The sequence below is a fragment of the Saccopteryx leptura genome, chromosome 3, assembly GCF_036850995.1.
Source record: "Saccopteryx leptura isolate mSacLep1 chromosome 3, mSacLep1_pri_phased_curated, whole genome shotgun sequence".
In the NCBI taxonomy this organism is placed as follows: domain Eukaryota; kingdom Metazoa; phylum Chordata; class Mammalia; order Chiroptera; family Emballonuridae; genus Saccopteryx; species Saccopteryx leptura.
This window is the reverse complement of record NC_089505.1, coordinates 278,101,394-278,115,156: the sequence shown is the minus strand read 5'-3', so window position 1 is coordinate 278,115,156 and position 13,763 is coordinate 278,101,394. Positions and strand designations below refer to the sequence as shown.

The 13,763-nt window shown below is 37.8% G+C and overlaps 1 protein-coding gene across 1 annotated transcript in view; it reads left to right on the top strand.

The window, feature by feature from the left end:
* The first annotated feature begins 4,236 nt into the window (after positions 1-4,236).
* The window catches only part of ARHGEF33 (Rho guanine nucleotide exchange factor 33), a 45,576-nt gene continuing 36,049 nt past the window's right edge, over positions 4,237-13,763 (top strand). The window contains exons 1-2 of the mRNA XM_066378446.1: positions 4,237-4,261; positions 5,940-5,989. Coding sequence (XP_066234543.1) covers positions 4,237-4,261; positions 5,940-5,989 — 75 coding nt within the window. The remainder of the gene's footprint in view (positions 4,262-5,939; positions 5,990-13,763) is intronic.

The following is a 13,763-nucleotide window of genomic DNA, read 5'->3' as shown; positions in this document are numbered from 1 at the left end:
GGACCCAAGGTCGCTGGCTCGAGCAAGGGGTTACTCGGTCTGCTGAAGGCCCGCAGTCAAGGCACATATGAGAAAGTAATCAATGAACAACTAAGGTGTCACAATGAAAAATTGATGATTGATGCTTTTCATCTCTCTCCATTCCTGTCTGCCTGTCCCTATCTATCCCTCTCTCTGACTCTCTCTCTGTCCCTGTAAAAAAAAAAAAAAAGACTGTTAGATCTAGTCCAATTAATATGTAAAGATGGCCACAATGTATTATTAAATGAGAGAGACAAGATGCAAAGATGCAGAGGTATAGTATGAACTACATTGACAGTCCCACCCCATATATGCTTGTTCTGTGTGTATGTTTGTATGTAATTATATAAGGATAAAGAAAAAAAACGGAAGGATATCAGCAGATAGTTAACATTGACTGGAAATGGGGAGGAATACTCATACCTGTGCTCAAATGGCCACAATAAAAATAACATGAGTAATAACAACCTAATTTTAAGAAAGTAAATTGCTTATGCTATAATATAGGTGGAAAAGTAGATACAAAATTATAGGTAGGCTTCATTAACTTTTTTTTTTTTTTTTTTAATTTATTCATTTTTAGAGAGGAGAGGGAGAGACAGAGAGAGAGAAGGGGGGAGGAGCTAGAAGCATCAACTCCCATATGTGCCTTGACCAGGCAAGCCCAGGGTTTCAAACTGGCGACCTCAGCATTTCCAGGTCGACGCTTTATCCACTGCGCCACCACAGGTCAGGCTTCATTAACTATTATATAAAGCATTCAAGAGAAAAAAGATTGGCAGGCAATACAATCAAATTATCATGATGGTTGTTTAAGTAAAGGCATTGTAGTTGTTTTTTTCCTCTAGATTGTTCACATTTTCTTTAATGTAGTTTTTTAAAAATTTTTGATTTAAATAAATAAAATAAAAATGCTAATTCACTTTTTGTGTTAACCATATACTTTTTATTATGTCTTGAAATCAGTGACCATATATATATATGAGCTTGATGATGTCTTGGCTTTGAAAATGTGTATTTATATTTCATCTGATATATAAAGGAGTTTTTGGTTTATTTTCAATTAATTGTACATTAGATAACTAAATCCTAACAAAATAATTATCCATAAAAACATGAGTGTACATATTTCAAGATCCCCCCCCCCCCCAACAGTAACTGAAATCACTTCTAACAGTAATTTTCAAAGCAGTGTGGCTTTGTGGGCAGGTCATGTCACTTCCCCCTTCTAGGCCTCAGTTGCTTCACATATAAATAAAGAAGTTGGATGAACTAATATTCTTGGGCCTTTTGGCTCTAATATTCTGTGAATTAATTACATTAATCAGGGAATGCATTAAATACAAATAAATGAGCAATTGCTAAGAAGAAAGTTTTCCTTTTAGTAATGCTTATATCAGCTGTGAAAGGCGTTTATATAGCTAAGGAAGATGTCCTACCCTGACATAACTTTCATGCTCACATGAAAAATGTGCGAGATTCTAAATAGCACATAACCTTGAGTTTCTTTATCTCCCTCATTTATAACTATGTAGCTGTTGATCAATGCTCTTTCATCTATGTGTACCCTCCTGCTCCTGCCAACTTATTATTTTGCTTTATTGACCTCAATATGTGAAAGTTTATTTCTAATTTCTTGAGGTATAACTTACACAGGATAAACACACCCAATTAAAATGTACATTTTGATGAGTCTTATGCCTCTATATAATACCACAATTAAGTAGAACATTTCTATCACCCTAAAGAGTTCCCTGTATTTTTTGCCAGTAAAACCCCCACTTCCTGCCCTAGGCAACTACTAATCTGCATTTGGCACCATAGATTCATATGCCTTTTCTAGACTGTGAACAAAGTTTTGTGTTTTTTCAGTTTTGGATGGCATTAATATATTTTGATGGTTCCAATGACGGTTCTTAGTTGCAAGCAGCAGAAAACAATTCTGGCTGATTTTAGTAGGAAGGGAATTTGTTGAAAGGATATAAGCAGCCTATAGAATTGCTGGGAGACTGGTGAACCAAGCTTAGGATTATGTGGCCAGCACAATGCCCCCAAACATACGGTACAGTTGTTCTGGTGAGGAAAGCACCAAAAGCAGTTGTTTGAGTTCCCTGAATTGTCTTAGGAACTTCTTGTATTTCTTAGAAAGTAAAATGTATATCAAGTATATTTGCCTCAGGAAATCCTGCAACTGCTTGTGTCAATTGGAATGTATGCATCTGAGTAGCATATCCTAGATCAGGGGTCCCCAAACTTTTTACACAGGGGGCCAGTTCACTGTCCCTCAGACCGTTGGAGGGCCGGACTATAAAAAAAAAACTATGAACAAATCCCTATGCACACTGCACATATCTTATTTTAAAGTAAAAAAACAAAATGGGAACAAATACAATATTTAAAATAAAGAACAAGTAAATTTAAATCAACAAACTGACCGGTATTTCAATGGGAACTATGCTTCTCTCACTGACCACCAATGAAAGAGGTGCCCCTTCCGGGAGTGCAGCGGGGGCCGGATAAATGGCCTCAGGGGGCCGCATGTGGCCCGTGGGCCATAGTTTGGGGACCCCTGTCCTAGATCATGTGTCAATTATGCCTTAGCTGCAAGGGAAGCTAGGAGAACCTGGTACTTTCAGCCCTTACTGTGGGAGGCATCTGATCAAGCCTTATAAGATTTTAATTTTAACACTTTCCCCAGTCATTGAAAAATTCTAGATGGTTAAAAAGAGGGCTAATGTTGACAACACTGACAGCTTTGGTTTCTTTGTTAGATTTCCCTCCCTCCCTCCCTCCCTCCCTCCCTCCCTCCCTCCCCCCTTCCTTCCTTCCTTCCTTCCTTCCTTCCTTCCTTCCTTCCTTCCTTCCTTCCTTCCTTCCTTCCTTTTCCCTCCCTCCCTCCCTCCCTCCCTTCCTTCCTTCCTTCCTTCCTTCCTTCCTTCCTTCCTTCCTTCCTTCCTTCCTTCCTTCCTTCCTTCCTTCCTTCATCTTTCTTTCTTTCTTTCTCTTTCTTTCTTTCTTTCTTTCTTTCTTTCTTTCTTTCTTTCTTTCTTTCTTTCTTTCAGCAAAAGAGAGAGAGAGGGAGAGAGATGAGAAGCATCAACTCATAGTTAAAGCACTTTAGTTGTTCATTGATTGCTTCTCATATGTACCTTGACAGGGTGAGGAGGGTTCCAGCTGAGCCAGTGACCCCCTTGCTCAAGCCAGTGACCTTGGGCTTTAAGCCAGCAATCTTTGAACTCAAGCCATTGACCATGGGATCATGTCACTACAGCCAGGCCACATTTGAGAAGCATCTTCTGGATGTAAAGGAGTCTACAAGATGCTGAAAGTGTGGGCAAGGCCATCAAGGAAATTACTGTTTAATAAAATAGAAACAGGTGTTTTAACCTTCATACTTGCTCAAGTTTTTTCTTCTTTAGATAATTAGTCAAACTATAACCTGCTAATAAAATTAATGACTCTAAATTAATTGATTTTATGAAAAAATGTGCCATATAAAAAACTAGTATGATATTAACTAATGAGTTTCTACTTATTCACAAAATATTTACCTTTGTTTTAGCTAAATATTTACTCAATAATATTTTCACTTTTCTGAAGTTCGATAAACCTCATCTCAAGTTCTCAAGTTGCCTTTGTTTTTTTTATTTTAATTTATTATTATTTTTCTTTTTTTTAGAGAGAGAGAGGTGGGGGAGAGACAGACAGACAGGAAGGGAAAAAGATGAGAAACATCAATTCATAGGTGTGGCATTTTAGTTGTTCATTGATTGCTTTCTCATATGTGCCTTGACCAGGGGACTTCGGCTAAGCCAGTGACTCCTTACTCAAACCAGCAACCTCTGGGCTCAATCCAGCCACCATAGGGTCACATCTATGATCCCATGCTCAAGCTGGTGACCCTGTGCTCAAGCTGGTGAGTGCACACTCAAGCCAGATGAGCCCACACTCAAACCTGGGTCCTCAGCATCCCAGGTCGACATTTTATCTACTGCACCACCATCTGGTCAGGCTCAAGTTGCCTTTAATTGCTGTGTTCATTTAAATTCTTTCAAGTTGACACATAAAATAAGCCTAGTTACTTCACTAGTCTTACCTGCTATCCCTTACTCTTGATTTCAATTGATAGGTCCAAGGAAGAGGGGGTGGCCTGATCCAGGGACAATGAAGATGTAATGTTGAAGAATAAGCAAGAGGAGAGAAGATACAAGCACCATGGAAAAAACCAAAACAAAGCAAGGTTAGATTTTTCATATGTCTTGCTTTAGGGCTCAGAATTTAAAAAATATAGGTTGTAGTCTTTTCTTTCTGTTTTCTCAAAACATGATAATATATTACCTTTCCTATTCTCATTTCTTTATGATAATAAAATGACCACAAAGAGCATAGACTTGGTGCTGGAGGAACAGAAAATACTATATAATTTTGTGAGCACTTATCTAATTTTTCATAATAATAAATTTAGAACTGCCTCAGAATAATCTGCTCAATAAGGCCAAGATACACATTTAACTAACATATATCTAATACCTTCTCAGCTAACCTAGAAACAGGGTTTTCTCTTTTAATCTTTACGATAGAATCAACCATATAGAAGTGGTTCTGTTATCAGATGACAAAACAGTTATAGAGTATCTAGGCTACAACCACAAACTGTCAAAGTTCTATCTCAGAGCCTGGTTTCTGCTCCCAAGTTCTGGTTGTTGCCATGACACTAGGCTGTTGGGACATAGCATAAAATGGGCTAAGAACTCTACTCAAGCTTACATGAGGAGTTTTGGTAATCTCAAACCATCTGGATTTTACAGGGACAGTCCTCTGTGTGTATGAGTTCTGGGCTGAGGCTATGTATTATTTATAAAATTACATACTTTGGCTGGTTCCTCTTAGGAAGAGCTTTTTGTATGAACATCTTAGGAGAACAATATACACATCCACACAACCAGGGGCTGCATGTATAAACTGCTTGATTCATACAATGTGACACAATGGAGGTATAGTTAAATGGACAAGCAAGGAGCTCCCTGTTTTGCCTTGTCTTCACGGCCAACCAATGTGATTCTGACAGGTACCTCCTAGGCCCTTGATGGCAAACCTTTTTATAAAAACTGCCCACTTTTGCAGTGCTGGTCAACCTGGTCCCTTCCGCCCACTAGTGGGCGTTCCAGCTTTCATGGTGGGTCAATCACAGCACAGCGCCATTTGGTTCCTCCACTACAGCCCACCTTTTTATAAAAAAGTTCACCATCACGGCCCTACGTTGTAAATGGTTTTTATAATCTACTACTTCCTTTGTGTTTCACAGTCTCTAGTGTTGCCAAGACTGTTTTCTTTCTGTCTTCATCCCACCCAGACCTTTTCCATTGACAATTCCCTTCTATCAACACCCTTGCCTAGGAGAACAGCAAGGTTCCCTTCACTGACCTGGACAGTGACAGGAGGGAAGTTTGGAAGTTTTGCAAGGATTAGAGGCAGGAGAAGCCAGCATATTTTACACAGGCTTCCTGAGAACAACAGAGACAACTGGACAGGTGACTGGAGAACAGTCTTCCTGACCCTAGAACTATCCCCTCAGTTAAACTTCAGTCAGCCCGAGAACACAAATGAGACCATTCATGGGCATTCACTTCTGGCTAATTAACGATTGTTAATCATTCAGTTTGGTTGAGAAACATCCCCATCATGGTAGAACATGGTTTTTTACTATGGGAGTTTTATCAGGTAGGTATGGTTTGGTCATTATGACATGAATATAAAGTCACTGTACCAGTTTATGCTTTGTTCTTGTTGCATCATTGGTTCTTGTCATGCAGGCATCGATTTAGGATCCTATAAGTCCCCTTATTCCCTGCACCTGTCTGAAGAGTAAAGGCACAGAATGAGCCGTGTTGATTGAACAAAGCTCTTTCTCCCTACAGGAGAGAATGAACACATCCCGATGAATAATCCTTCTACACAGATTTACCAGGTAAAGACAAATAGATTGTTTTGAACAGTCCTACGTGTAACAGAGATGACAATCTTGTATGTATTATTCTTTTAGCACTCACAAATGCTTCCACATATATCATCATATTTGTTTGTATAAGCTCATTGTATTTAGATAGACAGAACACAGAGCACCATTTCTATTGCACTTTTGAGAAAACTGATTATTAAAGGACAAGTAGCTACAACACCACCACTCCCACATCAGCTCTGCTTTGCTCACTTATTGTCATTATCACTATGGCCAACACACTGTGCAATAACATTTCCATCACAGAGAAAGAGAGTGCAAGATCTGTTTTTCTTAGTTTCTTATTTTAGCAGGGAGAATTAAGAATCAAAAGGGATTAGTATTGCAAATGTTAAAATATAGTGAGAGAGAAAAAAATTTAAACTTTTAAACAATGGGAATCATTTTCTTTACAAGGAAGATAAAAGTTTTGGAAAACATTTTGTAATATATTTGCAATCAGGGTCACATCAGGCTGCTTTGTCTGTCTGAATGATATTTATTTGGCTCCTATTTTCCAATGTAAATTTAAAGTAAATTTTTGCCTTTAAAAACATGCAAGTTTATTCTAACATAATTTATAACACAAAGGTCACTTGGGCTAGAGAGAACTGTGCTCTTCTGCAGAGTTAGCACAGTGATATCTGCAATACATGAGAAGGAAGAAAGAACTGACAGGAGTTGGTGGGGGTGGGAAGAAAAGGTGATTTTAAAGTGGACTCAAAGGTTTGAAGCCCTGGTAACTAGGAAAAAGAGTGGTCTCCCAAAAGAGATATAGGAATTCAGAAGAACACGTAGTTTGGGGGAAATGTTATTTAGATTTGTTGAATTTAAATGACAATAAAGTGAAAAGAACAACTAGCTCCCAGAAATAAGTGAGCACAGGATTATGTAAACAGTTTTAATTGTGTTGCTCCTCAACCCACACGGGTAATGAGAGGGGGTGAAGGAAACACCCTCATTTCAACTTAATGCCTATTTATTGAACAATTACTATGTGCAAAGTCTACTGCTTGGCCTAATGGGAAACAAAACAGATGAAACGGACATTCTCATTGATTTTTAAGTGTCCTGGTAAATACACACAAGGTAGACTGTTGGAAGGATTACAACAGAAGCATTGATAAAATTCTATAGGCTATGGGGCAAGGATGAATTAATATTGACTGAAGGATGTGAACAAGGCATTCAAGGACAAGTTGATCATTTGGTAAGTGGATGTGGAGAAGAATATTTCAGGCAGAGGGGCTAGCTTGAACAAAAGCCTGGAAACAGACAAGAGTCTTTATTCAATGCTGATTTGATGCCCCACTTGCCCAAGACCTCCAAATGCTTTCCCTGCCCACCTCCCCTCTGTTAACATCTGACCTGTGCATGGCATTTGAAGGAATGTGAGTATTTCTTTAAACTCAGGTACGATTTAAAAGTCTATTACAGATTTTATGTAGGTCACTCCCTGAATGTTCGCTAAATATAGCTGCAGTGGGGGTGGCCTCATTCTCATATTGTATCACAGATCCAAGTACATCTGTTCAGAGTGGGACAAATGAAGCAGTGCAAGTGAAGTTGGTCTACATGACCTCTAAGATGCTGTGATTGTAACACCATTCTTGTTTTAAAAGAACGTTTTCTAAGCCCCAGTTTGTTTACTCCAAGCAACATGTAAGCAAAAGAAGATGAAGGAGGAGAAGTAAAGAAAGAAGAAGAGGAAGAGGAAGGAGGGAAGCAGGGCAAGGTTAACTATAATATAGTTCATTCTACACTAAAAAGGAAGAAAAAATATGAAATTTGAAGCAAAATATGACATTTCAGCCACTATCTCATTTTATTTTCTTGATAGACACCCCTCATCCTTTCCTGATATTACAGTAAATATTAACTTATTTGTTTTTTATTATCTGTCTGTCTCTAGAATGTAAGCTCCAAGGGCAGGGATTTAGTACATTTTTCTCTCTGTTGTATTCTCAGTATAAAGTACAGTACCTGGAATATAAAAAATATCAATAAATACTAGCTGGATGAATGAATGAATATCTGCAAAATGTGTATATTGCTTTGAGCCAGGAGGTCTGAAGGTACCAAATGGTATTTGGAAATTGTCTGGTTCTTTGGGAAAAAAGAATAGATCCTCACTTAATACACCCTAAACAAAATAAACTCTAAAGTGGATTAAAGGGTTAAATATAAAAACTAAAACCATAAAAGTTTACAACTAGTGAATATTTGTCTCTGGATGTGAACTATCTATGTAAATAAGCACTGGAAGAAATCAAGGGAAGGGTTAGAGAGGGCATCCACATACTTTTCCCAATGTAAATATCTTTTCAACAGATTCAAAGACAAAGAACAAAATTGGAAAATCCTTACAAATTAAACTTGTGTAGTATTTGCATATTCATAGAAATCAACAATGAAAACAACTTCTGAGACCTTAGTAGAACGTGGGCAAAGGACACAATTTACCAAGATAAAATTGTAGATGGCTAATAATAGAAGAAAGGATTGAAGCTCAAAGAAACAATCATTAAAACAAGGAGTATTATTTTTTAAAATACTTATCTAGCAAATAATAAAATGATTAATAATATTTGGTTTTGATGAGTATGTGTAAATTGGTGAAAACTTTAATGAAAATTATTAGTGAAAATGTTAAAATGTTCATGCCCTCAGTTGGCTCTCTGTTTTTTGAGATACAGTGACCCAAATCAGGTCACAGAAGCCAACAGAAGGAGCACCAGCATCTCCCAGTTCATTCCAAGGAGAAGTACTTCCAGGTCAGGTGAATCAGGGTGGATATACTGACTGCTCCTTAGCTTAGTATACTTGAACCCAGATCTATTCCCTTTTTCTCTCATCCTCTGTCCACTGTACACAGCCCTCTCAAAAGTCTACTCCCATCTCTTTTTCAGGGTCAGATTGTATTGCTTCACTTTTGATTACTTCACTTTGCATATGGATTTTAAATTATGATCCCATTAGCCTGACCTGTGGTGGCACAGTGGATAAAGCATCGACCTGGAACGCTGAGGTTGCTGGTTCAAAACCCTGGGCTTGCCTGGTCAAGGCACATATGGAAGTTGATGCTTCCTCCTCCTCCCTTCTCTCTCTCTCTCTCTCTCTCTCTCTCTCTCTCCTCTCTCCTCTCTAAAAATGAATAAATAAATAAAGTCTTAAAAATAAATAAATAAATAAATAAATAAATAAATAATGATCCCATTAATGTGAAAAGAGGGAGGCAACAGATGTGTTAACTGCACAATTTAGGCCTAGCTCAACTGTCAAACTAATGATTTGAACTCCAACATGTTTATGGCTTACTTATAACCTTAGGAATATAAACACTGCAGCTTCCCACACTTATATTATGTGTCATATATCTTGTTCAAGATGTGTTTTTCTAAATATACTAATTTAGGACATTATACATGTACAGTATGTTTCATTTATAACTTTTCAAAACTTCTGGTCAAATACATTTTGTATATGTATTAATTAATTGAATATACTATCTTTCCTTAAAACAGCAGGTTTTTCTTTGAATCAAATTTTACCTAATATCCTCTGACTCACAGTAATTTCATATATAGAAATTTATACTAAGAAAACCACCTGAAATACACACAAAGCTTTAAATAAAAGGTATAATATCAGCATTATTTATAATATAAAAAAATTACAAACAACATAACTTACCAACAAGAGTAAATGGATAAGTTCTGGCACAACCATAGGATGGAATATTTGTAGTCATTAAAAATAGACATGTAGAAAAAAATTTAAGGATATAGGAAAGAATATTAAGCAAAAAGAGGGGGGCAGAACCAAAATTTATCTGTAGTGTGATTTCAACTATAGAAATATCTGCATTCACACACAGAACAAAACACAGGGAAATATGCCCAAACATAAATGATTCAATTCAAGTAATGAGATTGGGGGTAATTCTCTTTTTTCTTTTTCTCTCTAATGAAGATAATTTAAAAAAATGAATTATGTACCAAAAGGACTTCTAATTGAAAAACTATGGGAACCAGTCCTACAGTAATAGGTTTCATCATTAAAACTGCATTGAAAGTTTTATATGATTTATAAGTCCTGTTTGAGCCTCAGTCTCTTTTTACCATTGAGGGATGTCTTCCAACACTAGAGAAGTTGAGTCTATCAGGCCTATCATGCTTTCAGGGACCAGTAAGATCAATTTCTGGCATACCAGGCTTCACATCAGCTTCTATGGTGCCCTGTAATAATGACTTTGAGGGTCAACTTCTGTAAGAAATGCAGAAAAATAAACGTTGGAAGTTTATTCTTGATTCTTCAAATGATTTGTTCCCTGCTTTGTGTGTTTTTTATTTTTTATTTATTGATTTCAGAGAGAGAGGAAGGGGGAGGAAGAGAGACAGAAACATGGATCTCTTTCTGTATATGCCTGGACCAGGATCAAACCAGCAACCTTTATGTAGCAGGACAATGCTCTAACCAACTAAGCTATCCAGCCAGGGCTTCACTTTGTGTTTTAAATCCTTGCATTTGTGGGGATTGATAAAGAAGCCTATAATTAGGGAGGTAGAAGCTAGCAGAAAAGTTTTATTTCTCCTGTACCAACCAACCCTGGTTAAGGGGGAAGCCAGAATAATTACCTCGGCATCCTTGCCATCATGTGCTACTTCAAAACATCTGATCTGCCTGACCAGGCAGTGGCACATGGATAGATCGTCGGACTGGGATGCAGAGGACCCAGGTTCGAGACCCCGAGGTCACCAGCTTGAGCGTGGGCTCATCTGGTTTGAGCAAAAGCTCACCAGCTTCAACCCAAGGTCGCTGGCTCCAGCAAGGGGTTAATCAGTCTGCTGAAGACCTGCGGTCAAGGCACATATGAGAAAGCAATCAATGAACAACTAAGGTGTTGCAACGCACAACAAAAAACTAATGATTGATGCTTCTCATCTCTCCATTCCTGTCTGTCTGTCCCTGTCTATCCCTCTCTCGGACTCTCTGTCTCTGTAATAAAAAAAAAAAGTTAAAAATAAAACACACCTGGGCTCTTATAGAGCTTTTATAAGGCGTTTCAGGAATTTGGCATGTTTTGCAGAGGTTTCTCAAATGTAGACACTCATGAGTTTGCAGGGTTCTCAAGGCAGAGGCCCAGTCCCCAGAATTTATCTCATAGTAGCTTTCTGACCTTGATAATAAGACAGAAAGGAAAGAGTAGCCTGTATAAAAAACACGTTGGAACAACTTGCATACATTATGAAAATTTAAGTAGAGGAATCTCTGGTGGAAAAATAATTGGAAGATGTTGATAAAAGTTAATCTTAGGAAGAGTCAAAAACAAAACAAAACAAAACAAAACAAAAAAAACAAGAGTTGAGAAGCCAAGAAAATTGAGAAGCAAATTAAGAGCAGGAAATAGGAAGAATTCGGATTCCTCTCCCTATTTCTTTAAGATGCCCTCTGTGGTACCCTAGGCTTCGAGGTACAAGTCTTCCCTGAACCTGCCTCCAGTGGGAGCCCGCCTTCAGCGGCAGAATGGAGGGATCATAACCTCACTAGAGCAGCTTCATGAAAAAATCAACGAGATGAGGAACGTGTTCAACTCGCTGGAGAACAAGGTAGACACCCATTTCTAATCCTTGGGGTGGGCTGTGGGCTATCAACTAAGAAAGCTGAAAACAGAGCAGAGAAAAGATACTAAGTTCATGTCTTCAGAGGTTTTTTTTTTCATTCACAAAAACACGGCCAGTTGGCACTAGAAAACCAATCTGTAGCAACAATTAAAGATATTAAGAGCCCAAGCATCCTAAAAGCGACATGTTGTCTCAGGTGTGTGATTGCACTCACCGTGGCATCTACTCCCTGGCCGATCACTGGTCATAAGGTTGTCTACAGAGTAATAGTGTGACTTCAGTGGCAGGTCTCCAAAGTTATATATGTGAAGGAAATGGGCTCACAGCTCAAAATGTTTTCAAAATTCCCGAAGTCCCTATACAACTTAGCCGTTAGAGAAAAAATTTGATAGTTCTCAATGTTTTGAGAGCTGGGTTCTACAGGTGAGGAACAGTCCTAGAACCCTGCTCACTGCCTTTGGCTCCTGTGGAACCTCCACACTAGTAGTACCCAAGGGAGCAGGATAATGAAACCTATTTCTGTCAGATACTGGTTCCCTTTGTTTTTCAAGCAGAAAACCTGAGTGAATTTCAGAACATCTGAATGAATGTCAGGTTTCCTTCCTTCAATTTTCAAACTTGCATAAATTTTGCTTTGATATTATATGCTGTGGATTTTGTTTATTTTGCTCACAGAAGATGACTTTACATAATGAGAATCACCAGATCAAAAGTAGTTGATCTGGTGATTTAATCCATCATGATGATTGAATTAGGATGTGTGCTGAAATCCATCACAAAAATTAATTAAAATTAAAATGATATGAATGAAAAACAGGTTGCTCATGTTGTTCCCCAGTCTTCCAGTCCCAAACACTTGACAGGCCAGGCTTTCTTTCTCTGAATAATCTCTTTGGTTCCTCTTACTGCTCCCTCCTCCCAGTCTTCGAGAGAAATCTTTGTGAAGCACAGTGAACCACAGAATCATATATTTTAAAAATATTGTGTAGATGACTAAGTCATTTTATAGTGGGAGGTGCAAGTGGGAACCATTTGGACAACCAGATTCCAAGATGTTTAGATATACACATTTGAAAGAAGTTTTTGAGGGACCTGATCTTTAATTTCCATCCTTTTAAAATACTTGCTGGATACTTTTAATTATAGAGCCAATCCTCTAAAACTGTCTGTTTTAAAGAGAGATGAGGAGCTAAGAGTTTCTGTACTTAGCAGAGCATACGATTATAAATGTCAAGAAAGTAATGTGATCTTATTGTTATTAAGTTACTGTCTGTTGAAAATGTTTTTTCATTTGTTCAATAAATAAAAGTGAACTTTAGAAGTGCTCTGTTTTCTCCACATTTCTGTTTGTGCTTAACTTTTTGATTTGCCACTTAAAAGGAAGAATTAAAATTTCTTAAACACCTTCTATGTACTTAACATGTGCTAGAAAAGGCACACTACCAACATTTATTCTAAAAACAGCCCTGGGAAATGGGTGTTGCTGTAGTTGTTTTATGGATGTGGAAACTGCGACTGTACTTATGGGAGAGTGTGAAGATGTGTACCCTTTCTTTCTGACTTCAAAATTGATCCCCTTTTCACAGTGTGGAAGTTGACCATAGAAGTCTAGTGTGTGCACTACTACATACATGATCAGGTCTGACAGCTGATGATGAATCACATCACTATCTACAACATGCTAAGTTCCTACCATTGTAAATATTGCTGCGCCTTCCTCATAGATTAAGGCACACTGCCCTTGCAAATACCATTATCTCCTTTGCCATGGAATCATTCAAGAATTTAAAAAAAATGAACTCTTCCCTTTTGAAGAAATTCTCTGAATGCTTAGTTATTACTCTTTTTATCATTCAATTTTTCAAGGAAAAAAAATAACTGAATTCATCTTCTAACAACCAGGGAGACTATGACCCATCCCTTCTTTCAAGGAATTTGAAGAGTTACAGGATCAAGACTGTCTATCCCATGCTTATGTTGCTTTTAAAGTAAATCTCATTTTGATCAAAGGTGTTCGAATACCTAGTAACTTACAGGCGTACTTGTAAACTTAATTATTTGCTTGCTTTCTTGTCACTTTCAAGCCACTATCATGTGCATAAAATTGACCTCCTTTTCCC